The sequence below is a fragment of the Miniopterus schreibersii genome (assembly GCF_964146895.1).
Source record: "Miniopterus schreibersii genome assembly, chromosome: 6".
NCBI lineage: Eukaryota > Metazoa > Chordata > Mammalia > Chiroptera > Miniopteridae > Miniopterus > Miniopterus schreibersii.
Genome location: NC_138107.1, coordinates 89330110 through 89356818, shown reverse-complemented (window position 1 = coordinate 89356818; position 26709 = coordinate 89330110). Strand labels below are relative to the sequence as shown.

At 40.4% G+C, this 26709-nt stretch overlaps 1 protein-coding gene across 4 annotated transcripts in view; it reads left to right on the top strand.

Moving 5' to 3' along the window:
- Window positions 1–26709, top strand: part of PDE10A (phosphodiesterase 10A) — a 270609-nt gene that overhangs the window by 202625 nt on the left and 41275 nt on the right. For all 4 annotated transcript variants that reach the window (XM_081141071.1, XM_081141074.1, XM_081141073.1 and 1 more), the window contains 7 exons: window positions 4085–4113; window positions 10898–11018; window positions 11952–12001; window positions 21733–21873; window positions 23826–23981; window positions 25229–25279; window positions 26464–26522. In XM_081141071.1, the coding sequence (XP_080997197.1) occupies window positions 4085–4113; window positions 10898–11018; window positions 11952–12001; window positions 21733–21873; window positions 23826–23981; window positions 25229–25279; window positions 26464–26522 (607 nt within the window). The remainder of the gene's footprint in view (window positions 1–4084; window positions 4114–10897; window positions 11019–11951; window positions 12002–21732; window positions 21874–23825; window positions 23982–25228; window positions 25280–26463; window positions 26523–26709) is intronic.

The following is a 26709-nucleotide window of genomic DNA, read 5'->3' as shown; positions in this document are numbered from 1 at the left end:
TTATCTTAAGGGCAACGTGAGGTTTTTGAAAGACTTGAAGGAGATTTGATAAGACATATTTTGAATGGATTTTTTCATAATCTCTAGTGTCTAGTTCAGTATTAAAAAAATCAGTGAGTGAGGTTGCCTGTGAGTCTGTACAAGTGTTGCCTCCTGGAGCTCATCACACACTTGTTTGGAGGTGTCGTGTGTCAGTATCACTGGTAACATACTTGCAGATGTCTTAACACAGTAGCTCAGTCTTAAAATTGAAACAAAAACTGTTTCCATCAAATGTCTGTGAAATACCAAGGAATAAAGTTTTGCCGGAAACTTTTCATAGAACCTGTCTGACCTGTATTTTCAAGTGGAATAAATAATTGTCCCTTTTGGTTTTGGCACAGTTTAAAACCCAGCGGTAAAACATTGAATATATGTTGGCAAAAGTGCACGTTAAGTGAACAAGACTCAGGAAAGGGAAAGTGTCCAGGTCTCTAGTCTGTGCGCATCATGAAACATCATCAAGGGTGACTCAAAAAGCCCAGGACAGCAGACAGACACAACAAAGTAAGGACTGTTTTCACATGTCCAAAACCATCGGACAGGAAATGATAAAAGTGATGAAAGGAACAATTCATCTTGGAGTAATTATAAGTGTTTTTGAAATTGATCTTAGGCTAAGGGTTTTAAAAGTCCAGGGTCCTTAGGTCAATCCTAGTCAAAACTCTTCATTTTGGAATTTATATAATGTTTTCCATTTAGAGAGTTTATCTAAAACATATATCAACAACCATATTTACTTTCCTAATTAAATATGTATGAGAATTATTTGAGATGGGCTTATTAATAATACTTCTCTCAGCCTTAAAATATCGCTAGATAGTGTTTTCTAGCAATATTATAATGTTTGGTAAAAATATTTCAGTGCACACTTTGGAATCAGACAACTCTAAGTTTAAATGTGGGTCCAGCTACTGAATACTTAGCAGAATGTGGTGCCTGTGTCACTTATTTGTCCCTTGGTGCTGCTGAGTGATATTTATCCCATTTTTCTGCTAAAGCACATTTAGTTATTTTCAGCTTTGGGGAATTATGAATAACATAAATGCTATTTTAAGTAATACCCTAGAAAGAAATTTCATGGGAAATTCTGGATTATAATTGCTTTTACAGAAGTATTTTTCTGTGTTGACCAATCTTGTCTTGTGTTTTTGTCTCTTTGGTGAGATTTAAAAAAAAAAAAAATGTTTTTATTGATTTCAGAGAGAGGAAGGAAGAGGGAGAGAGAGATAGAAACATCAATGATGAGAGAGCCATGGATCAGCTGCCTCCTGCACGCCCCCTACTGGGTTCTGAGCCCACAACCCAGGCATGTGCCGTGACCAGGAATCGAACCGTGACCTGGTTCATGAATTGATGCTCAGCCGCCGAGCCACACTGGCTAGGCTCTTTGGTGAAATTTGAATCTCACCTCTGATAGATTGAGGTCTGTGAGCCTGCATCCACCTGAGACTGGTGTTAATACGTATGGAAAATGTCCTCTGTCTCATGCTTATCCTACTTTGCTTTCATTTCATAGATATTTTATTTACTAGTTTTTAAATTTTAAGAAGGAAGCATTTAGAGCTCTCTGTGCACTGACTGAGCCTCTTATATCTTATGCAGTGTTTGACATACGGGCCACATTAAATACTTACTGAATAAAAGATTGAATGAGTGAATAAATAATTTAAAAGCATTCATGTGTATCATGAGATTAATTCTGACTCATGGTATGATAGCAGTATAAGGTTGTATTTCTTAGCACATTATGTTAAAAACATAGGTCTTTATATTAATTGGAAACTAGTCTTTAGAGTTATTTATTGCTTACCATAGAATATGAGTCATTTATTAGTAACTAAGTATACATTGTCTAAAGGTAGTTATTTTATTCTACTATGGCCTTGTTGCTGTTGAACACAGTAAAGGGACCAATTATGTATGTAATTTAAAGAGAACTATTATATTATCATGATTATTTTAAATATTACTTTCAATTGCTAGATGTTTCCCCTAATGATTTTATTTGGATAAATGATAGAGATGCATGTGACTCTTTACAATATTGTCTTCCAATCCATGAATGTGGGATGTGTTTTCATTATTTATGTTTTCTTTAATCTCTTTCATTAATATTTTGCAGTTTTTATTGTATAAGTCTTTCATCTCCTTGGCTAATTCCTAAGTATTTTATTGTCTTTTAAGCTATTGTAAGTGGAATTTTTTTTCTTAGTTTTCTTTTTGAATTGTTTATTGTTAGTGTATAAAAATGCAACTGACTTTTGTGTGCTTGCTTTTTATCTTACTACTTTGTTGAATACATTCACTTTGTTGAATTCTAACAGTTTTTTGTGTGTGAAATCTTCAGGGTTTTTAGAGATCATATGAGATCATATCATCGATAAACAGATCATTGTACTTCTACTTTCATACTTGGATGTCTTATATTTGTTTTTCTTGCCTAACCACTCTGGCTAGACCTTCCTCTGCTGTATGTTAAATGGAGGTGTTGGAAGTGGGCATCCTTGCCTTTCTCCTGATCTCTTTCATTTATCCAAATAAAATCATTAGGGGAAGCTTCTAACAATTGAAAATAATCATGGTAATATAATATTTCTCTTTAAATTACATACATAATTAATCCTTTTACTGTGTTCAACAGCAACAAGGCCATAGTAGAATAAAATTACAGCTACCTTTAGACAGTGTATTCTTAGGTACTAAAAAATGACTTATTTTCTGTGGTAAGCGATACATAAATTACTCTAAAGACTACAGGCCACACAAATACACTTTCTTTGGGTCAGAACCAGTGACCTGGGCGTGGTACCCTCAGAACCAGTGGGCCTCAGGTGGAGTCTCGGCCAGTTTGTTTCTTGTACCCTGTTAGTCATGCAAGTATATTCTTGCCATGCAGCCAGCTCCACAGGGAGGGCCCTGCATGCCTTGACCAGGGTGCCACTGGGGTACATGTCCTATTTCAGCAAATGGGAAGCGCTGGAGTCAGCCCCTATGGCACAGTGTTCATGGGCACTTGAGACAGTCATGTAGGTTGTGTTACTTGGAGTATTACAAATGTTACAGACCTTTTTCTATACATATATAGGGTGACCCCCTAAATGTACACATACTTTAACAGCCGATAACCAATTTTCACTCCTTTTCAGGTTTAATTGATTTGAAATAATGGGTGAAACAAGACTAAGCTTTGAACAAAAAAAATTTATCTTAAAGTGCCACTAGATTTTTTGGGTGGGGGGACACAGAAGAGATTAAGGTTGCCCTGGCTGGGTTGGGTTTCACAGTGGTTAGAGCATTGGCCTGTGGACCAAAGGGTTGCAGGTTTGATCCCTGGCCCTGGTCAGAGTAACACGTGGGAGGCAATCAGTCAGTCGATGTGTCTCTCTCATGTCAAGGTTTCTCTCTCTCCCCCTCCCTTCCACTCTCTCTAGAATCAATGGGAAAAATATCCTTGGGGGAGGACTTAAAAAATAAATACATAAAAGTTTACAGTACAAAACCGGCAATAGTCAACCCATTGAGGGCACAAATACCGAACAAAACGATTCCTGATGTTTGTGATTCCATTGCTTCCTGTTATAGGCAGTTCCTGGACCAGAATGGTCATCATCTGGAAAATAGGCATTGACCAAAAAAAAAAACCACACATTCATTTCTGTAGATCCCTCTACATTTTGAAAATGAACTGTATGTTAATAAATACTGATGTTATAATCATTCAAAGTGAGTGTACATTTTTTTGGGAAACTCTATTTGAATAAACCACGGTGTAGCCATATTTGCAGGCACAGCCGTTTCATAGGTGATCTTGAAATGACCAGCAAGTTGTGTTGTTATATGTTCCTCCAAAATTAATATGTACATCTAGCTCTAAAGCTATTATGTTTAACCTTTATTTACAATTTTAATAACCAAATTCCTAGATTTCACAAGAGGAAGTGTTACAGAGAAGCCTTCTAGTTTATTAGAGTGATGTGTTGCGTGTTCCAGACCCCACTCTGAGTTCTAATTGTGTTTTCTCCCCTCCCTCCCCCTCCCCCAGATGAGTCTACCCCCAAGGAAGTCAGCAGGGTAAGTACTGTGAATGTCTTCTACCACCATATAAGAAATACATCCTTTTGTGTATTTTCTCGATGTTCTAGCATGTTAGAGTATCAGATGGCTAATGACAAAAACTGAGTGCCCTCCAAGAATAAAGTCAGTAGGGAAACATGTTGCAATGTGGGAGAGAAAGGGAGCAGTGGGAGGCGGGTCAGACTGATAGACATACACAGCTGGTGTGTGAGGGTCCTGGGGATGGCAGTCCATTGGCAGTACTTCATCTTTCTGGGATGGTAGCATTAACGGACATTAGTCTGAGCATTTCTGTCCTTCTGTCTGTCTCTGTCTCTCTCCTTCTCTGTGCCTCTCACTTTGTTTCTCTATCTCACTGTCAGAGATTACATATTTTCTTTATAGAGTCTAGTTTTATCTGGATGAAGTCATACTGCTTTGTAATAGTCAAGAGTTGAGGTTGTAGCATGCATGTTTGAGTTCTGACACACTAACAACAGAGGGGTTAGGACCTCATTCAGCCTGAGAGAGCAATGCTCAGTTTTACATAGGAGGGTGAAATCTATAAAATTGAGCATTTGCTGTATTTGAGGGATATGTTGATAATTTCACACAAGGAATTCTCTCCCTGCTATTCAGATGTTTTGCATTTAATTTGTACTACCTTTATACTTTCTTCTTCGAAACTTAAAATTTCTCTTGGTCAACATTTTTGGTAAAGAGTGCTGGACCCTGAGGGGTTGGATGGTAGGATTTTCTTAATCCACATGTGCTCTTGATATGCTGCATGAGGTCTAGGGAGGGACAATTCAAAGCCATCTTCTCTCAGAAAGGAAGAGAAAACTCTGTAAGAGACATTCCCCCAAACAAGAGGACAGGCATAGTCTGTTCGCCACATCACCTTACTGAAGTCACACTTGAGCAGCATCTGAAGGATGTCGCCTGGCCGGGCTCCATGATTAACAGTCCCTGAGTGTAGACTTCAGAATTTTCACCTGCTCCCATTCATTTTGTCCAGAGCTACTTTCATTCAGTCAAAATCATTTATACTTGCACCTTTAAAACATCAGAGCTTTGTTTCTGAAATAGTATTAACATCACCGTGATCCAGTCAATGATGTCAGCTAGGAATACTTCCTCCTAGTCTTTTTTTCACATGAACATCTTTACATAGTAATTATACTGCATATACTGGTTTTTAGTTTTGCTTTTTGCTTTGTACTGTGCCGTAAGTATTTTATGATATATGCAGTCTAATATTATCTTTAATGAGTACAAATACCCATCTGTGTGAGAATTTTTTACTTTCTCATTCTGTTGTTAGATCTTTAGATTGTTTCTGATTGTTCATAGGCTGATTGTCTTTATGTGTTTAGAAGTTTTATTCCTGACACAGAAACTAGAGCATTTGGCCAATGCAGTGAGCCTGTTAGTGATGAGGATGACTGGGACTGGAAGGTGATCCGGAGGTGGGGAAAGTCCTTGTTGTAGATGGAATTCTACTTGTATCTGGGAGGTGAAGTTGATAGGAGTTGCTGATTAATTGGATGTGTGGTGTAACAAAACAAAGAGAGGAGAAATGATGGCATCAGGGTTTTGCCTGACAGATGGAAGAATGGGTGGCCATTACTTGGATGAGTGTGTTTGCAGGAGGAGCAGGTCACTCAGGTACTCGATGTAGGATGTGCTAAGTTTGAGATACTTCACAGATTTTTAAATAGAGATGCTAAGTAGTTGGCTGGATTACGAGTTGACCTTAGGGGAATTATGTGATTTAGAGACATAAATTTGAAAAATTTTAGTAATGTGGGTGATTTAAGAGTCATAAATATATAGCGGGTATGTAAGTACTGAGGTCAAATGAGATCACCTGGGAAGTGAGTGGTTGGAAGAGAAGAGAAAAAGTCCAGAGACAGTCTTGGGATGTGACGTGAGAAGTCTGAGCAGGGAGGGAGGCTAAGCAGGGGACACAAGTCTAGGGTGGAGAAACACTCCAGGAAGGGCGTCCTTGGCTGTGTCAGATGCTGCCAGTGTGCCCAGGGAGAGGACAGGGACTGAACGAGCACTGGCTTTTGGGTTTGGCAGCATGGAAGTCGGTGGTGACCTGAGTAAGAGCTGTGTCACTGGAACAATGAGGAAGAGCTGGAGAGTGAGATGAGGGAAATCGTAGGCAGCAGACTGCAGACTAATGTTCTGTGGAGTGTTGCTTTAAAAGGCATAATAGAAAAAAAGGAGGGAGGGAGGGGAGAAGGGAGGGAAGGAAGAAAGGAGGGAGGGAAGGAAGGGGGGAGGGAAGGAGGGAGGGAAAGGGAGGGGAAGGAAGAAAAGAGGGAGGGAGGGAAGGAAGAAAGGAAGGCTGGCTTATTGAGAGAATGATAAAGCAGATAGGACAAAATGTAAATAACTGATGGCATGCAGGAGTTTCCTGTCCTTTCTTGCAGTTTTCTGTAAGTGTGAAATAATGTCAACATAAAATGTTATAGAAAAAGACAAATACAGGAAAAATTTAAACAATGATGAGAAGCTCCTATTCAAAGACTGAGGTTTCTACTAACAACCAAGGGCTATTTTGTGTGTTAAGTATTGATCTGCCTTAACACCATCTCACTAGGTTTGCTAGTTTATTGCTATAGCCTTCAAGATGAGTCAGTGATGCCTCAGAGCCTGGGTTCTCTGGGCTGACAGACAATGGTCTCTGTCTCATTCAAGCTGCTGCTCATTCTGGCTTTGCTCTAAGCTCTTCTGGTGAGTGCTTTACAATCCACATTAAATACCTAGTTCACTTTACCAGGTCTGTGAGACCAGCTCCCCACTTTCCTTCTACACCCTGGACTGCCATGTGCCTCACAAAATGCGATTTCCTTCTGGGTGACAGAGAGGCTGTTTCCTGGCTCACACTTCCAAATGCCCTGAGGCACCACAGCAAACTCATGGGGTGAATTGACAGTGTACTGGGGCTCACAGTATTAATGTTACACTACTCCAGTCCTTTTGATGAAGTCGTATCTGCAAGTCCCTGTTCTCAGTGGTAGTTCTGATGAACCGCAAGGGTTGCGTGAGTCAGTGTGGAACAGAAGTGAGGGTCTCAGCGTCTAGTTCCATCCTAAGGCTTAAGGAGTGGTGTGTTGCTAGTTCATTCATGTTGAGTTAGGCATGTTGAGTGGTTCTCAGTACATACTTTATATGGGTTCTTACATGTGTTAAACGCAGCAAAAGGACTTTGTGAAGTTAAAAACAAACAAAAGCTCATAGACATGACAATAGTGTGGTGGCTCCCAGAGGAAGGGGGTGGAGGGTATTGAGGGTAAAGGGTTAAATACGTGGTGGTGCACACGGTGTAGTAGAAAGACCATAGAGATGTGCACTTGACGTCTACATAATCTGATTAAACAACGCCACCCAATACATTTAATTAAAAACTAAATAATGCTTTGAAAATACACGTTCTCAACAACCTTATTAATATACTGTGGTAAATTTCCGTTACTCATGCCACAGAATTGAAAGTTTATGTAACTGAACTGAATTATGCTATTTTCATAAGAGCATCTTAGAAGTGCATGGTTTGTATTTATCTCCATTTGTTATCTCTGCCTCTCCTCTCACAGCCGTACTCAGCAGTAGCAGAGGTTCATTATTTCACATCTATATATATAATTCTGAGTGTTACAGTATGTGTATTATGGCTCAAATGATCCACTGTGTAGATAGGCCTTTAGTAGTTGAGAGTTAATATTACATTAGTATGAATAATAATTCTAATAAAACATTGCTCTGATGATATTTATGCAGTTGTCATTAATAATCACAGGATTCAGGGTGCACTAACCCAACCATTAGGTTAAAGATTAGAATTTGATCTTAAGCAACAACACAAAATCCTAAAATAAACTGATGAACAAATAAATCCAGAGCCATAGAAGCATGGAACAGACTGAGGAATCTCAGAGGGAAGGTGGAGGTGGGGGAGTGGGTAGGGAGAGACTAATCAAACAACTTATATGCATATATGCATAATCCAAGGACACAGACAAGAGTGTGGGGAAGGCCTGGAGCGGAGGGATGAATTTGGGGTGGAGGTGGTCAATAGGGGAAAAAGGGGGACATCGGTAATACTTTCAACAATAAAGATAAATTAAAAAAAAATAGGCCATAGATTATCATCGCTAGTGTTGCAAGGTATTTTAAAGACCATGCATTCCAACCTTCTTGTTATACAAATGAGAAAACTAAAATCCAGAGATGTGGTTAAGGAAACCTTATGATAAACTGCCCATATCCCAGGTGTCTCTGGTTCTCACTTGTGTGTGAAAACATTTCCGTCCAAAGGAGATGGTGGACACCTAGCCACCGCACTGCACACAGGTCTCAGTAAAGGCCCAATTTCTGTTCTTTCTGCTTGGAGAGCTACTCCCCAGATTTCTGTAAACCTCCCTTCCTCACCCCTTTCCAAGGTAGGGGCCCTTCAGTGGGATCCTGCCGGATTTTGAGACTGTGAGTTCCAAATGTGTATCTAAAACTGTAATTACAGCAGGAGCTTGAGAACCTGCTGGGGCTCACTGTTGAGATAGACCCGAATTAAAGCTTACTGCTCACCTGGTGTCCACAAGCCCATGGGACTGGTCCTGGTAGAGGTGTGTGGGTCTCTGACACCGTGTCTGTGTGAGGCTGAGGCCTAATGGTCCCCCAGTGTCTGCCCATTTCCCTGCACCCAGAGCACTTGCCCAGTGCAGGTCGCCATCCTCCGGGGAGAGGGGAAGATCTCACTAGACACTGGGCCATGCGTTCAGATCCTTCCTCAGAGGACAGGGTCTCCCCTTCCTTATTCAGGGTCGCCCATCAGTACCTCATGGAGGTGCTTTGAGATGCTGCTGTGATGGCTGTGAGATCCATGTTCACTTAGCCCAGACTCCTGCTTAGATGGATGAGAAGACAGCGGGAATCCTGCACCAGGAAGCCAGTGCTGGCGCTCCCTGCTGCAGGCCGTGCTGATGGCAGGCCCGTCTTTGGTGAATTCAGGGCAGCCTGTTGGGGGCACTAGTTCCCACAGTCCTCCCTGGCCCTCTCCATGGAGCCCTGCACATAGGCCAGTGGCCTCAGGAATGCACATCTCACGCCTTGGTTACAGACCTGTGTGGGACGTGGATGGGGGCTGGGTAGACAGGTCTCACTGAGTAAATCCACTGTGCATTGCAACCTGGCTGAGACTGGAATATGCTTAGGGAGCTCTGGTGTTTCAGCTGCATATAGTGTCAGCCACTTTGGGGACCGGCTCTCAGCCCACTGGACAACAGGCACACGGAAGCCAGTGTTTCTGCTTAGTGCGGCCGCATCAGAATGCCTTGTCCAACGTTACCCTAGCTCTGCCCTGCACCAGCCCCCGAAGCTCCAGCCTCATTGTTTGTTCAGATGTCACCCTGCTGCTCTGTGGCATGTGTTGAACGTCCCATTCCTGCAAGTCGTGCTCTACAGGAATTTTCTGAGGCGCCTGCACTTGAGTCCCTCACAGGTCAGAAGCACAGAAAGCTGGGGGGTGACCAGCAGGCCCCTCCTAGGTATGAGGCTCAACTGGGTATGAGGCTCCAGTAGTGTCCGTCCATATGTCCCATGCCACTGAGCCTGCCTTCCCTGGTCGCCTGTAAAGAGTCCGGCACCCCGTTGTGCATTGTGCCTGTGGCCCCTGCCACACCGTGCAGTTGCCCCTCCTCCGCCAGTGTCAGCTTCCTCAGGACGGGGATTCCATCTCATTCACTCGCTCGTGTGCCTGTGAGAGCGCCCACGTGGAACGGCTGTCGGGATCGCCGGTACATAGTTGTGGCCTGGTGACCGGTTCATCCACTCTTTTGTTTATGCATTCATTCCCCATATGTTTATTGAGAACGGTACTCAGAAAAACAGCAGGCAGGCCTTCAGGAGCAAAAGGTATCTGGGAGGTCAAGAAAGAGAGAGGTGGCTTGTGGCTTGAGAGACCGTTTCTGAGGCAGAAACTACCTGCATTGTGTATGGAGGAGGCCATCCTGAGCAATTTGCCTGTTACTCTTAAGTGCAGAGGGAAGCTCAGGCACTTTTGGAAGCCAGTAGTGACAATTTCATTTTATTTCTCAAGTTCCCCATGGCTGGTGTTTGGAGAAGAGGCCTGGGAAGGTGAGCTCAAGTGCAGGGAAGCTAATGTTAGAAGACTGCTTTTCAGTAATTTTACACAAGATCCAGTGTTGCTTGTGCTGGGATTCAGCTGCCACCTTCTCAGACCCTATCCGCCTGCTGCAGCATCCCTGGTATCTGGATGAAGCCCAGTGGCTAGACCTGCTGTGGGACTGCTGTGACCACAGTGGCTGTGACAGTGTGAGCCTCCGGCTCTGTTCTGGTGGCAGAGTTGGGGTGCGACTAGGGTGGTAGCCACATTGATGCAAAGGACGGGACAGGGATGCACTTGGTCTTCCCCAGTGCAGTACATAAGGTTGACTTTTCTAGCATCTTAGGATGTTTCACTCAGTGAAATTTTATACTATTTTTACTGATCAAGTTGCCTGCTACATTATATATAAAACGTTAGAAACACAGCTGTAATTTGTAGCATTTGATATTTAATATAAATAGGTGTGCATAGAGTCTATGGATATTTCTAAGGAAGTCATAGCAGTTTTACTTGGCAATCTATTTTATAGTGGAATATGTTAAGTCATGCTCTATAAAAGGATAATGAACAGCTAGTATATAAAATCACAGAGAGAGAGGTATGTTTTACAAACTAAGGAATTTTTATTATATTTAATTATGCCCCCCCCTTTTTTTTAATTCAAAGTACCAAGATACGAACATGCAGGGAGTTGTGTATGAACTGAACAGCTACATAGAACAGCGACTGGACACAGGTGGAGACAACCAGCTGCTGCTGTATGAACTGAGTAGCATCATTAAAATAGGTGAGAAAACTGAGCCAGAGATTCTTTTATTTCATTGCAGAAAATGGCAAAAATAATGTACTTTCTAAGAGGCAAATGAAAGTCATTTATTTACTTCTATTCTTGGGCTAAGTTTGAAGTGAAAATATTTTAATACGAAAGTATGAGAATTCCAAAAAAAGCAGCTGCCTGAAGTTTAAGTGGAATATACTATACCTTCTAATTAAAACCTGGGTTTCTTCTTATAGTCTTACTGAACTAAATCACATTTATACAAGGAATCATTAATTTTAAGGAAGAAGAAGCACTTTATTTTATTTGGGGAGATGACAACTTTATATACTATTATCCTCATCTTACTGATGAGAAAGCTGTGGCAGAGACAGGCAGATACCTTCCCCAAGGCCACATAGGCTGGAAGGAGTTAAGCTGGTTAAATTCAGGTGATTCCTCTAAGACATCTGTTAACTGCTAGGCATTTGCCTCAGCCAGCCCTGGAGCAATGTTAGAGAAGCTAAATCCTGTTCTCCTCTGGGGCGATAGGTAGATGCAAGCAGAATTCTTTTTGGCTGATGCTTATATTGGTTATTCAATATTATGAATATCAATTCTAATAGTTTTTAATACTTTAAAAATTAAATACAATTCTCATTTTAAAAATGTTTTTCAGTAATTCTGATTTTAAAGTTTGACAAATATGTTACTACGTAGTAAGTACACTGACCTCTATATGATTTGAGGATGTTACACCTTAAAATTTGCAATAGCTGATGAAAATGAATGAACATTATGTAATTGAGTAAAGCCATAAATTTTGTTCAGTTTACTGCATGACCTTTAATTATGTCAGCAAATCCGTTGAAAAGTCACAATTCTGGGTCTCACCTTGGAGAACTCATGCGTGTTGTGTTCTTCTGTTCAGATCAGTTTCTTCCTCTTTTATTACCTTGGCAGCCACGAAAGCAGACGGATTTGCACTGTATTTCCTTGGAGAGTGCAATAATGTAAGTATCTAAACTTAGATTTTGGTGTTCTAGTTAAGAAAATGTCATAAGCTTTTTAGAAAAGATAAACTGTTACATTAACAACTTAATAGACATATTGTAATTAAGTACTTTAAACTCATCTTGTAATTTGCTTCTATATGTGGTTATTACCAGCCAAGAATTTTACCAACATGGCAACATTTAGGCATAAAATCTTATAACTGATGGGTTGTTTTGGTTTGTGGTACTCTATCTTACAAATGGCATTTCTAGATTTACCGTTTTGTTTATTTCATCACTGTGGACAGTCTTTGCCCTTTCTACACACAATCTGTAGTAGAATGAAATAAGAACAAAATTTTAGCAGTTCTAAAATGTGATTTTTTATTTTATTTTGCCCTGGCCAGTGTGGCTTAGTTGATTGGGCATCATCCTGTGCAATGAAAAGTTGCAGGTTCAATTCCTGGTCAGGACACATGCCCAGATTTCAGGCTTGATCCCCAGTAGGGGGTGTGCAGGAGGCAACCCATCAATGATTCTCTCTCATATCAGTGTTTCTCTCTCTCCTCCCTTCCTCTCTCTCTAAAAAAAATAATAATAATAAAAATTTAAAAATCACTAAAAAATATTTTAAAAATAAGTAAAATAAATTGGGATTTTTTTTTTTTAGATTTTTGAAGAGGACTCAAAGTTCTGGGACAGAGTTACTAAGAAGTAACTCCCTGAGCTGTGGTGGCTGAGGGTCAGACCTTTGCATGGCGGCCCCTCAGGTGTGCCTGCCCTGCCTTCCTTCAGTGGTCCAGGTCAGCTGGAGTTGCTGGTTTACCTGGTGTAGAGTGCAGCCCACTGTCCAGTGCAGCCTGTGCAGGACGTTCAGTTACCCATCTTTCAATGTTGCTATGGCATTAAACACACATACATACTTTAGAATGATATTCTGAGCCAATGACACTTATGTTCATAGTGTAAATATATAAAACTCAGTTATAACTTTATTTGGCAAACTCTTACTATGTATTTCTTGCTTGTCAGGCCTTGTAACTTGAGATTTGGGATGCATTTTTGCAGTGCAATATTTAGGTTTATATGCTCTTCATATTATATAAAATGTTCATGGGAGCAGAGACACAGTATTCTGAGGTTTTCGTAGTTGTGTGGATGTAGAGTGGCGCAGGCAGGGAAGGGAGGTGCACACAGTGTCCACTGCTGGATTCCATACCTTGTAGGTGGTCCCTTGCATGCCCTCAGCCCTGCCTTCTCTGCTTTGCAGTGACTGTTGCAGGACTGGAGGTCTTCAGGGCAGGACCTTTCCTTACTTGTTTCTGTGTTCACCCAGCTTCTCTTCTAGTACCGGTTATATAAACAGTCACACCAGAGGGTTTATTAAATTGAATTATTCAGATGTTACTGCTGCTTCTGAATGCTCTGTATTTCCCACACTGGTGGTACTTGAAGATGGCGAAGGTACCACGGTAACAAATAGATCTATTTTCTCTTCTTTCTAAATATTTATAAAATTTTGGGATTTTTTAATTAAAAAATAAGAATTCCTTTAAGAAAATTCTTACATAATTTGCATTTATTCTTATAATTTACTGCCATGTATATTATCTCAGTGTAATAGTGAAGGGCAGCGGGGAGACCTAGTTAGCAGAGCAGAGAGGGGATGGGCGCCTCAGGAGGGCAGGGCTCTCAGAGCTCGGATTGAGATTCAGATTCCACATTCTTGATCACGTGGCTGTGCTTTCCACTTTGTTTGTAGACTTTTTTTATACATTGACGTGGGTGAAGTAGCTTCCTGTATATGATTTAGGAAAAGCTTTGTGTAATAGCTGAGCTGTGATACTATGTATGTCAGTTAGAATCTCTCACTGTTACTTGTCATCCACGTTTGTAACTTAACCCAGGGGATGACCTCATGTCCTCTCCTCCTTCCTCTGGCCTCTTCATTAAACTCCTGAGGTCAGCTGTTGTGCTCTATGTTCTCTCTTGGTCGCTGAGCCTCGCACCTCTCTTCCCCATGCCCCAGGGACAGCAGCTGCTGCGTGCCACAGTGTGACCCTGGGTATAGCAGCAGGGGTCACAGCCAAACTGTAGCTTCTCCGGCCTTCCTGAGTCGGATTGCGCTGTTATACTTTCTTAATGTCACGTACCTGTACCCAGAATTTGCCCAGTCCATCATTACACGTTTATCTGTGATTTGTGTGATAATTTGCTTATCTGGCTTCACTGCAAGGTAAGCTTCATGGAGGCAGAGACCATATCTCCCTGGGAAGATAATTTCAGGGGATAGTTACTGTATTTTGTTGACTGTGTTTTTACACTCACATGTGGGTAGCGAGGCCCTTACTGTTCATCAGACTGGCATTTCTGTGGGCAGGAAGTAGACAGTTTGAAGTTCTCTGAAGTGTTTCTCTAGATGTATCCATAACTACCACTTCGTGCTTATGTCCTTGTACATCTCAGCTTGCCTATTTGGAATCCTTTCTCCTCGGTCCTATAGGATTTCCCGTAACAAGAATCTGTGATGGGAAAGTCAGGCTATGTCTGAATATGTCTCTATTTCACCACTTTCTTTAAGATTCTTTTGCTACGTAAAGGGTTGAGATTGATATATATTATTTTTCTGTATATTGACTATACTTTGTTTACTTTGGTGGTTTTCACTTTGTCTCAGTCGTTCATTACAGTTTTTCATTCCTGGGGCTTATCTTTTATTTCTTGAAGTAGATGAACTACATCTTTTTATATTGTTTTATATTCTTTCTGAGTTTACAGGTTCCTGGCTTTTTTCTTCCCTCGTTCATAGATGGTGGCTTATTTTCGCACATGTTTCATGTTTCCCTTTTTTAACTGAATCACGTTATTCCTTGGGCTTTTTACAGTGAATATTCTGAGTCTGTGTTGAAGTTCCTTTCCTAGAGGATCTGTATTTGTTTTTGCCAATCACCTGAGGAAGGCTTGGCCAATCCAAGATTATTTTAATTAAATTATCTAATTGAGTTTTTGTGGACTGCAGAGTGGTTTACATTCCAGCCTCAAACCAGGTGATGCACAGTTGTGGCTTCTCAGAGGAGACTTATTCTCCCTCCAGCAGCGAATCCTAGATGCTCCGGTCCCCTTGTAGAGCCCTTGTGGCTGTGAGTGTGTTCATCCTTCAGCCTCAGGCAGGGGACCGCCCTTTGCTAGTCCTGGCCCCCTGCAGGGCTCTCCTGTTAGCTTCCCATGGTGAGAGGCCCCAGGTTTTGCCTGTTGTCTCCCAGTCACCATGCGCTTTCCTGAGGAGACATCAGAGTACCAGGCTTTGGTTGATACTTTCAGGTTTGGGGTTTGCATACTGCAGACTTCCTGTCTATGCTTCCTTTTAGATATTAGTGGATTCTTCTATCCTCTCAGCCCAGCAATTTATTATAAAAGATTTGTAAATGACACTTTACCTGGCCTTTAAATAACTTTAAAATAGTTTTTTTCAGGAGTGTCAAATTATCTAATCTGCCACATTGCTTGCAACAGATGCTGACATACTTCTGTGTAAACTAGCCCCTAAAAGAAAATAAAACACTGTTCTGGACAGATGAGCAGATGCATGTATATTTCCTCACATTTTTTCCTTTTGTACTTGAAAGCATATTATATATATTTATCAACGTTTTTAAAAATTACCTATGGATTTTGAATCCTAGTTGGAAAGCTTTTCTTAAATAACTTTCAAAACAAAATGTATGTGCTTTAGTGACAAAATTACAATATGCAGCCTAAATACACCTAGATACAATTTTTAGTCTAGATCAATAAATGCCATGGATTAAGGTAGAGATGGAAGGAATTATAAAATTCTTATACTTATAAAAGTATTCATTTCTTTTTTTCATGAATGAGAATGAGTAGAAATAATTAATTTTCTGAGATTAATGTGTTGAGAAACATAATTTTAAATAATATTTAAATATATCAAAAGTTCCACTAGTAGAATTAAAAATGAGCATTAATATTATCAGAGAGGAAAAATTTAAAGAAAACACAGAAAGTTACAGAAAACAAACCAAATAGTATTAAAGCACTAAGACTAAGAAAAATCAAGTATGATTATGAAACTCATAATAAATGTCACAACAAAATTACAAGTAGAATAGGTCCACCTATTAAAAGAAAAACAATTGTAAATCAGGTTAAAAAACCCCACAGCTTTCTTCTGTTTTATAGAGGGACATATAAACAGAGTCACTGGGAACTAAATTAAAAAGGAAATTTTAATTGGAGCAAACCTACTCCAGAAAGATGCAGACTAAAGAGAGCTCATGCCACAGGATCAATAACAAAGTCAAATTTAGGGAAGAAAAGCTCTAACTTAGAAAAGGAGGTTACCTGATTCCTGAGGGGCTTAATCTGCAATGAAGGTTGGGTTCTCCTGAAGTTTATACAATAAATATTTGTACATTGAAATTTATAAAGCAATACAGTCACACAGAAGAAAATGGACAGAAAATGCAGTAGTATTTTTAGTTACTGACAGATCAAAAAAATTAAGTGCTCAACTCAGTATATTATTTTAGGATTTACCAGCCTGGGGTTCCCTCTCTTGAGGTCATGTCCTACTTTGATACATTTAGCCCCCATTTAACAAACTCAGGTCCCCATAGTGGCTGAAAACAAGGAAATTAAACCTTGATACTTAAACATGAACAATGTGTCAAGTAGCTCTTTGAACAAAGAAAAATATCAAATAACAGTTAATGGAATGTTTAGAGAACAGTGTTGATGAAAATGACTTAAATGTTGCTGAAGCCGTGTACAAAGTTCTTAGCAGTGGAAGATTCACATTCTTAAACATTTTATATACATTTTGGAACATCAATAAATAAGAGAATAAAAATGAGTGAGTTTATTAGTCGGACACAGTTTTATTGTCTCAATCACATGACAGTGTTCTGGGTACCAGAGACACGGTTGGAAATGAAAACCCCTGCCTCTTGGGATCGACCAGTTTACCTGATGATGCAGAAAAAGAAAATCTATATATACAAGGAGATCTAAGTACTTTAAAGATAAGCCATTGCTAACCAAACAAAAAAGAGAAAACACAATTATATATCCCTAATAATTTTAAAAATAGTAAAACAATAGATATAGTGAAAAGGACAAATTATGAGAGGATATTTGGACTAATAAAAGTGAAAATCTAAATAAAATGGACAGTTATCAAAGGAAGTATAAGTTGCTCCATTTAATGCAAACAATGATAAAAATCCTAGTTGACCAGTAAAGAAAAGAAATTGAGAAGTGTTAAAATAATGCTTTTCTAAAAAGTAGTAGGACATTCATTCAACACTGTGTTTAAATAGCTTTTCACAGGAGTTTGATGCTCGAGTCAGATTGTGTGAGTGCAGTTCACTACTTTGTGACTTTGACAAGAGTCTTAAACTTTCTAGAAGTTAACCTCCATTGCTTAAATGTTGTATCATGAATGTTATTCAACCATTTTAAACACCTGCTATGTACCCAAAACTGTGCTAAATTGCAGAGTGTACAAAGATAAATAACAAATCCTTTCTGCCACCAAAGAATGTACAACCAGTAGGGGAAATAGAGAAATCCACACTAAATTATGGTAGTCAGAGCAATCAGGGAGGAGCCCTAGGTGCTCTGGGATCCTGCATTTGATGAGGGTGCTGGGGCAGATCACATTGAAAGTAGCTGGGAAGATTAGCCCTGTTTGAGCAGAGCTTGGAAGACCTCTCAGTAGATAAGATGGGACAGTGAAGGACTTTTAGGAGGAAGAAGCAATTTGTGAGGAATTGAGAGCTTGGAAAGGAAGCAGGTACCTCTCTGTCCCGGCCCAGAGTAGCATCTAACATGTAACTGTGACAGGTTCTCTGGAAATGCTTGTCAAACAGAAAACAACTGTTTCCACAATTAAGATCTTGCCTAAACTTTTGTTTTTAGTTTTTCTCTTTCATACTTACTCACATACTCCAGCTGATTGGTCTGCAACACACTTTATGATGTTATCATTAGTTTTCTTGTGTTATCCATGAGCTGTATGTAAAAGCTGAACACCTTGTAGACTCTAATAATACTTAAAAAAATTTAATATGTAAAGTTCATAGATAGCTTTTCACATGTTGGTTTTAGAAGACAGTTTAGAACCAGTTGCTTACAGTAATTGTGTGACTTTTTCAGTTGTACAATGAATTTCAGTAGATTTATTTTTAAGAACTATGCAAACAAAGTTACTCATCTCCTTCGAGTTCCAGGTAGATGTGGGGCTGCCTGCTCACGCCGGCTGCATGGACCGGAGTTCACTTACTACCTAGCGCCACCTAGTGTCTGGTAGGAAAAATAATGGCGCACCTAAATAATTTTCATCTAAAAAGTATTTCTGAAACTCAACTGATTGTGAGTTAAAGCCTCAACATAAAAGTGAAGTTTCATTACTAAGTTGATCTTTGAATTGTGTGTGGTAAGAAAGGTGACAACAAGCGTTCACCAGGGGAAGCCCAGTTGTCTATTTAGTTGATGTTAATGAATCACACATTCCCATTTCATTAAAAAATTAGGTTTTTAAAACAAATTGTGGTAGTCTATTCTGTTTTCCACCAAATCTTTTTTTTTCAAATTTGCTCTTTTATAATTTGAATGCTCTTTTATTTCTTCACTGAGCCAACCTACTGGTTGTTACCACTGTTACCGCTCTTGTCCAGTTCAAGTTACCTAACTTAAAAAATACGAATGAACATTTGTTGTTATTATAAAATGCTGACTAGTTCACATGAGTTTCTTTGAAAAACTGAAAAGCTAATTCAGCTGCACTGCGTGGCCTGTCCCTTGGTACTGTTGGAGATGAGGGGCTAACAGTCCGTCACTGCAGAGCCTCCAGCAGGAAGGAGAACTGCAGCACCATTGGTCAGGTCGCTTACCTCTCGAGTGCAGTAAACGTCACCCCTGGCAGGGTGGAGTGGCGAGGGGGAAACGTCTCCCCCGGACACTGGAGTGGTGAGGGGGAAACGTCTCCCCCGGACACTGGAGTGGCGAGGGGGAAACGTCTCCCCTGGACAATGGAGTGGCGAGGAGGAAACGTCTCCCCTGGACACTGGAGTGGTGAGGGGGAAACGTCTCCCCTGGACACTGGAGTGGTGAGGGGGAAACGTCTCCCCTGGACACTGGAGTGGTGAGGGGGAAATGTCTCCCCTGGAGGGTGGAGTGTTGAGGTTCGAGTCTTCGAACCTCTTCCTTGCTTTTAGTTTTTATCTCTAGCCTCTGAAAAATGTTTATGCTAATAAACTTTTATTTCATAGATTTATACAACATTAGAGCAGCCATCAGTTTTAGAGACTCAATTCAATGCTAGATTTTAGTGGCAAATTAGATATTGTAAGCATATGCACAGAGTAGTCACAGTACATTCTAAAATATTGGGTAGTGTTTTTTTCATAAAAGCAGTTTTCATTCACCCTTTATGAAAATAGTGAGTATAATATTTTTTATCTTATTAATCTGGACATCCCAGTCAGATCCTTATGTCAAAAATCATGATTGATTTTGAAAAATAAGGTTCTTATTTTCTTTGTAAGTTTCTTCAGAGCTACATTGCCCCCATTTCTTCATGCATCAATGCAGGCCTTCATCCGTCCAAATGCAAGATATATCTTATAAAATGAATTACGGTTATGTTCAAACATTTAGAACCAAAGCAAGACTCACCTTGCCAGATTACTAAATGTACTATAAACTTGCAGGATTGAAAACAGTGTGGCTGGCAAATCAACCAGAGAGTTCAGAAACAGACTCTGGTGTATGGGGGCATTTAGTGTATGATGCAGGTGAAGCAGTGGGGAAAGAAGACTTCAGTACACACTGTCTACTTGATTATTCCCAGGGGATAAGTAAAGGTGCATTTAACGAGCTTCCCCACCCCTGAATGCATATAGAGTTCAGAGGTTTGTTACTGAGGTTTTCTGTTTGCAATGATAGCTGCCTGCCATCCCCTTCAACTACAGAGATCATAAAATTGTGACTTAGAGACCACACAGTGCAAACCAGGGACTGACCTTCTACAAGCAGTGGGCATCCTGAAGGGAGTTTTACACAGGGGAATTTTATGGAGTAAAAACAAAAATCCTAAAATAGTGTAGGAAACTACTAACACAGAGGAGCAAATGTGAGGCATATCAGAAGCAGGTGCCTGTCTTACAGGTCCTTGTTTCTGCTCCTTCCTGATTTGGCCTTTATATTACAGTGTGACATTATTTCATATTTTGTTAGCTCTTACCCTCAGTTCTCATCTGGAAATATTTCTGTTTGCTAATTAAGATAAAAAACCATGAGTTAATTAGTAAAACAAGTATGAAGTTTCCACTGTAAAGAATTATTTAATTTTTTTATAATTATCAACAAAGAGAAAGTTTTTCAGATTCAGTCAAGTGATTGAAAGACTTGTAAGCCATTTATTTTCAGCCTGATGCGTAGAACAGTTTTTCATATGCACTGGGTCCTGTACCTGCTCACCTGATTTTGTGCATCATATAGAAACTCCATATAGAGATGATAAATGCTTTATAATATTAAATAAGTGATCTAATTAAATGATCTAATAATATAGGACTGTATCAGCTCTCCTATCGTTGAATTCTGATTCTAAGTATAACTTGGAGATATTAAATCCAATTTTAATGGGCATATAGCAAAGTCATTCAAAAAAGATGTGTTGTATATATTCCAGCAACAAAGTCAACAACTGTAATAATAAATAGAAAAGCTGCTGCTGGGAGCTTGCTCTGGAGTTTACTTCCCTCTGTCACGGGAAGCTCTTCAAAAGCTATCTGCACTGCTCAGTTCACTTGGAGTTCATTTCCTGCAGTCTGTCTTTGGTAGAGAAGGGAACACTGCCCAACATCCTCCTCATGATTAACCTCCTCATGGTTTGAGAAAATCATCGTTCATTCCAATTTATCTTCAAGCTAAATATACCATATCCTTTACATTTTTGTCTTGACATCATCTCTCTTCCTGTTCTTGATTCATTTTTCTGCTTTCCTCCCAGTCTTAGTACACACTGAATTGTATTGGGACAGTGAGATGCTAATCCTAACAGAGGTCTTTCTTCATCTGTGCTGTGTGTAAATCGGTGCAGAATAGAATTATAGAAACACTTCACATATATTTTCACTAGCGTGTACTCAGTAGCAAATACTACGTACCCACTGTCCTATAACTGATGTAGATACTCTTGTGAGTGAAAAGGATGCTTCTCTTGAAAGGATGATTTGTTTAAACACCCAGGGGAGCACGCACACTGCTTTCCTGGGCCCGGTCCCAGTTGGTTGAAGGAGTTCAGGTGTATAAGGCTCACTTTCTTGTGATTATAAGTAAGGTTTTGTTTGAAAAAAGGGTTCTTTGACATCACAAAGCTTGAAAACCACTCAACTAATAAGTTAATAGATACACACTGTGTTTACCAGAGCTCACTTAGGAATGGCAGGAACTAACAGGAACATGCCTAAGAGGATGGTCTAGTGCTTATTGCTCCAGAAAGTCTTCAGCTTTTAAGTCACAGCAATCCAATTATTCTGTGTGCATGAGGATGTGAGAGTTTCACCTCACTGCAGGCTGACCCTTGAGCACTTTCCCCTCTCCTGTCTGCTCCTCCTTGGTGCCCTGACTTTCGGGACTCTTCTGTAACACTCAGGAGTCTCTGTCCCAGGGGTCCACTGTGCAGGGAAGTCTACAAAGCATTTCTTTCTTCTTGCCAGAGCCTGTGCGTGTTCACTCCCCCTGGAATCAAGGAAGGAAAGCCCCGGCTCATCCCTGCAGGCCCCATTGCACAGGGCACTACCACCTCTGCCTACGTGGCCAAGTCTAGGAAGACTCTGCTTGTGGAAGACATCCTCGGGGTATGTGGCTTTTCACTCTCTGTGCCGTTGTCATCTGAAGTGTTTAAGAGAGATGACTTATCATGTTGGTGTTATAATTTAAGCCATTTTATTAAAGCAAGACACAGGCCAGTAAATGAATTTGCAAGTAAACAAATTCTTTGTACTCAGAAACCATATTTCAGTGTATCTGCTAAGAGTTAGATTTGAATAGTTTTTATTTGAACATGTGCCAGTAAAGGGAAGCATAAAAATGTCTGTTTATCCTCATGCAGACTAAATGGCAATTGTCTGTGCTTCACATCCTAGCAGGATATACATGAATGAATAGCCATTCCTGTGTGACAGACGACCCCGAATTTCCGTGTTACACAGCAACTGCCTGCTAGTCCCATGATTCTGTGCACCGGGCCCTCCTGCTGATCTGGGGTGTGTTTGGCTGGTTGCTTCTTACACATCTGGCATCAGCTGACCACCACCCAGGAGCTGGCCGGTCTCAGAAGGCCTCAGCTTTCCACATGTGTTTCCCCCACCTCCCAGTAGGGATCCTGCATGCTCTTCTGGTGGCAGCAGGGGGCCTAGAGAAGAAGTCAGACATGCCAGTGGGTCTTCTGGCCTATGCTCGCATCAAATTTTCTACCCTCCCATTAGCCAGAGCAAACAGGCCCAAGTTCAGTTTTGGAGGGAACTGAGGAAGGGCATGGGTGCAGGGGGCATGACCACACGGAGCCCTCAGAGCAGCCTTGGTCTCCCACAGCACGTGAGTGTCCTGGTAAAGTGTCACTGTGTGAGCCTAGCCTTTAAAAGTGACAACTATATAAACAATTTTCCAGGTGTAATGCATTTGCTCTGGAAAATTACTGAATTAGACTTATGAAGTCTGGGTTTTAATTGTGGTTCTGCCTCTGATTACCTGTATGACTTGAACAAATCAGGTGACTAGTTTTATTAAAAAAAAAGGAAAGTGGTTAAAAGTAAATGTTGTCTAGTATGAATATAGACAATGATACTGTGTTATAATTATCACACTTGTTAACATACTAGGTCTTAATTATTCCACCACAAGAAAAGGTGGTTTATGTAATAAGTGCTGACTAAAGGGGGCAGTGGCAGTCGTAGCACAGTATATACATGTGCCAAACCAGCATATAACCTGGAACCCGCACAGTGTTACATGTCAAATGTTTCAGTCTTAGAAAGTGTTAAAAATAGATACTCTATAAGTTGTCATTTGAAAATATTCTATTGTGTATGCAAACTTTCAGAAGATCTGTAAATTTTAAGTACAGATTAGTGCTCTTCTAGGTTTATGGAAAACATCCCGCGGGCAGCGGAAATTGAGCAGATAGAATTGGTGTTTGACACTAATCCATTTGGTCCCTATATTCTTAGGAGAGATTCTGCTAAGCTAGGAAATTATTGAAGTCAAAGAACCAATTCCATTTCTTGTGATAAAAAATTGACAATTGTATGGTTTGAATATTTAATACCAGTTTTGAGGTTTAGTTAAGATAACTATCATTAACATCCACTTTTGTGTTACCCTAACTTTCAGAATAGAAGAGAAACTTTTTATATATAATTTGCTTCATATGGTATTTACATTTGGAGCAGTTTCCACTTGTCACATTGTGCTTAAAAGGCCCTTGTAGAAGTTCTGGCACAATAGGAGGTGATGAATAATAGATGTTGGCCACCATAATTATTTTTATTATTGCATGAAATTAATGTATATTGATTAAATCCTGCTCAACAGTTAAATATTGAAGCGGGATTTGCCTTTAGGTTCAGCATTGCTGAAGATAAGCATTTTCTTAATGTTTACAGTGGCCATGTTCATTTGGTTTCTCCTTGAAAAGGTCTGCTTATTGTTGATTACAAATATTAGGCAGTTTCTTATAGAAGTAAGAATCATAGGTCCATTATTCCATTTCTTTTGCTGAATTGATATCTTTTCCCATTTTGTTTTTCAGGATGAACGATTTCCAAGAGGCACTGGGCTGGAATCAGGGACACGGATCCAGTCTGTCCTCTGTGTGCCCATCGTCACTGCGATCGGCGACCTGGTGGGCATCCTTGAGCTGTACCGGCACTGGGGCAAGGAAGCCTTCTGCCTGCGCCATCAGGAGGTGAGGCTGCTCTGCTAGGCGGACTGTAGCTATACTGGACCCATTGAAGGTGCTCAGTAATAGTGTTCAGTGAATAAATTAATGAATACTTAAAACCACAATTTGCTTAACAGTGTTTTTATACTAATAATGATTTTTAAAACTTTTTTTGTTTTGCTGTCATTTAGATAGGGGACTGATTAAATTGGAAATATAGGCATTTTTTAAGTAAGAATTCATTTTAACAGTAAAAATAAAAGTATGTCATATTGTAAGTCAAATACAGTAGTAGATGACTCTGGGGAGTTTTCACAGTCTGGTAGTTTTTATGTTTTCTTAAAATTGTCATCTCCCTAGAGTGCATCTGGAATAAAGGTCCCAGCATCAAATCCATGTGGAAAACAATGAGTTCTGTCCACTGTTCCCTGAGTTGAAATTGCCTGATTAATACTGAAATCAATACTAGTGATGCCTGGCACACGCAGTATATGCCCCAGTCCCTCAGTGGCCGTCCCCTGCCCTGGATGACACAGCCCTGCTCTGCCACCCTCCCTTCCTACAGCCGTCTGGTCCCTTCAGCAGGGCTGCCTGGCCCCCCGTGTGAGCCCTGTGTGTCCTTGTCCTTCCCATCTCCAGCCCCTCTGCAGCGGCCACCGATGTGGCCCTCTCACGAGGCCTCCCTGCGCCCTGTGTGCAGGCCCGCTTCCTCTGCAGGGTGCTTTTCTCTAAGCTTGTCACCAGCTGACACACGGTGTACTCACTCTCCTCCCCCTTCTCTGTCCGCACAGTCAGCTGCTCTGTGATCATTGGTGCTCAGTCTCCAGCACCAAGAACAGTGCCTGGCACCTAGTGGGCACCTAGTTAATATTCGCTAAAGGAATAAATAACAGAAGAGTAGAATAGTTTGTAACTTGAGAACTTCTCAACAAAGCTTTAGAAATATTTCATCATTTGAGAGGTCATTGGAGGCCTTTTTAATATTTTTTAATTAAAAAATAATTTTATGTTAAAATCATTGGACTCTAGCTCTCTTAATCTATTTATTTTCCTTTTTATCCAAAATTAAGAGGAACAAGGAAGCATTCAATTCAATTGTAAAGGAAGGGGGAATGTAAAAGAGAAATCTTGCCCATAGTTGATGCTTTCTTTGGCAAAATATTCAAAAGTGCAGTGACCTCAGAAAATTTTTTATACACTTTTATGCGAGAGTCCTTTGTGAGGGGTGGGGTGCACGTGGTTAATAACAGTCTTTCTTGCTGCTGCTTTAGGTGGCAACAGCAAATCTTGCCTGGGCTTCAGTCGCAATTCATCAGGTGCAGGTGAGTGGGGGTATTCCAGGGGCTTCCTGCAGAGGGGCCTAGAGCTCAGCCTCAGGATGGAGGCAGGTGAAGAAGCAGCCTCAGGCTTTATGTTTGTGTCTTAGAGATTTTATTTCTAAAATTTTTTTTTAAAAAAAAATATCTTTATTGATTTCAGAGAGAGGAAAGGAGAGGGAGAGAGAGAGATAGAAACATCAATGATGAGAGAGTCATTGATCAAGCCCGCAACTGGGCATGTGCCCTGCCTGACTGGGAATCGAACCCCAGTTGCCTGGATCCTAGGTCAACGCTCAACCGCTGAGCCACACCTGGCCGGGCTCTAAAATTCTTTATCTATTCACTTATATTTACTTACTTTCTCCTTGAAATATCTTGCCAATATTTTGACATATTTATATATAGTTGTCTATCATTTATGCAATAAAGGGTATGTGTCCTATTATGATTTTTGTTTTCTCCTGAAAGCCCGGGAACAATATCCTACTGGCAGTAACACTGATGTTTTTATGACTCCCTTTCCTGAGTAAAAGCATCCTCTACACCAAATGATGCATGAAAAATAAGTCTTAAATCTCACATCCCTATTGCTCTAGAAAATATGCTCTAATTTACAAGCTGCACAGTTTTCCTGGGAACTATACTTTAAAGCTCAGGGACACAGTGGGATACAGTTCTGCTTCGTATCTTCCACTTCTTTTTGTTGCTGTTTTGTTTCTCTAAGTCCACTTCAGCCAGCTAGGGTTAAGGAGGAACCATGTGATAGAAACAGAAAAATCCTAAGTGTAGGAAAACAGTCTGAGGAGCAGGACTTCTGGGCTCTGACAGGCGACAGTGTGGGCAGAAGATGTGCCCAAGTCAGGTTTTAAGTGCAAAGTGGTTTTGAGGAGCTCTCTGCTGGCTCTGGGACCTGAAGGAGGTTCTAAATTCCTTTGTGCCTGAATTACAGAAGTAAATCCCAAACCCGTAGTGTTTGTGGTGATCAAATGCAGTAATAAATAGGAAGTACTTAGCGCATTTGAGCATTCAAGGAAAAAACGAATTGTAATTGATACTGTTATTATATTGTAGACCAAGTGATTGTGCTGTACCTTTTAAAATAAAATATGGTCAATACTATTGTGGAATTTTTGCTTTTAAATAAGCACAAATATCTTATAATGAATAGCCTTTATTTTATGTGGCAGGTATGCAGAGGCCTTGCCAAACAGACTGAACTGAATGACTTTCTACTCGACGTATCAAAGTAAGTGTTCACTTTACAGATGGCAGCTGTTACTGCCAGTGACAGGGCCATCACTACAGCCGGTGACTTCACCTTGCAGGCATCAGTGAGAGCTAGAGGTACATTCTCACCTGTGCTCACTCTGCAGGTAAAGAATGGGAGGTGTTTATATGATGATTCTAATTTGCAGCTTGCTGTGTTTTTCTGA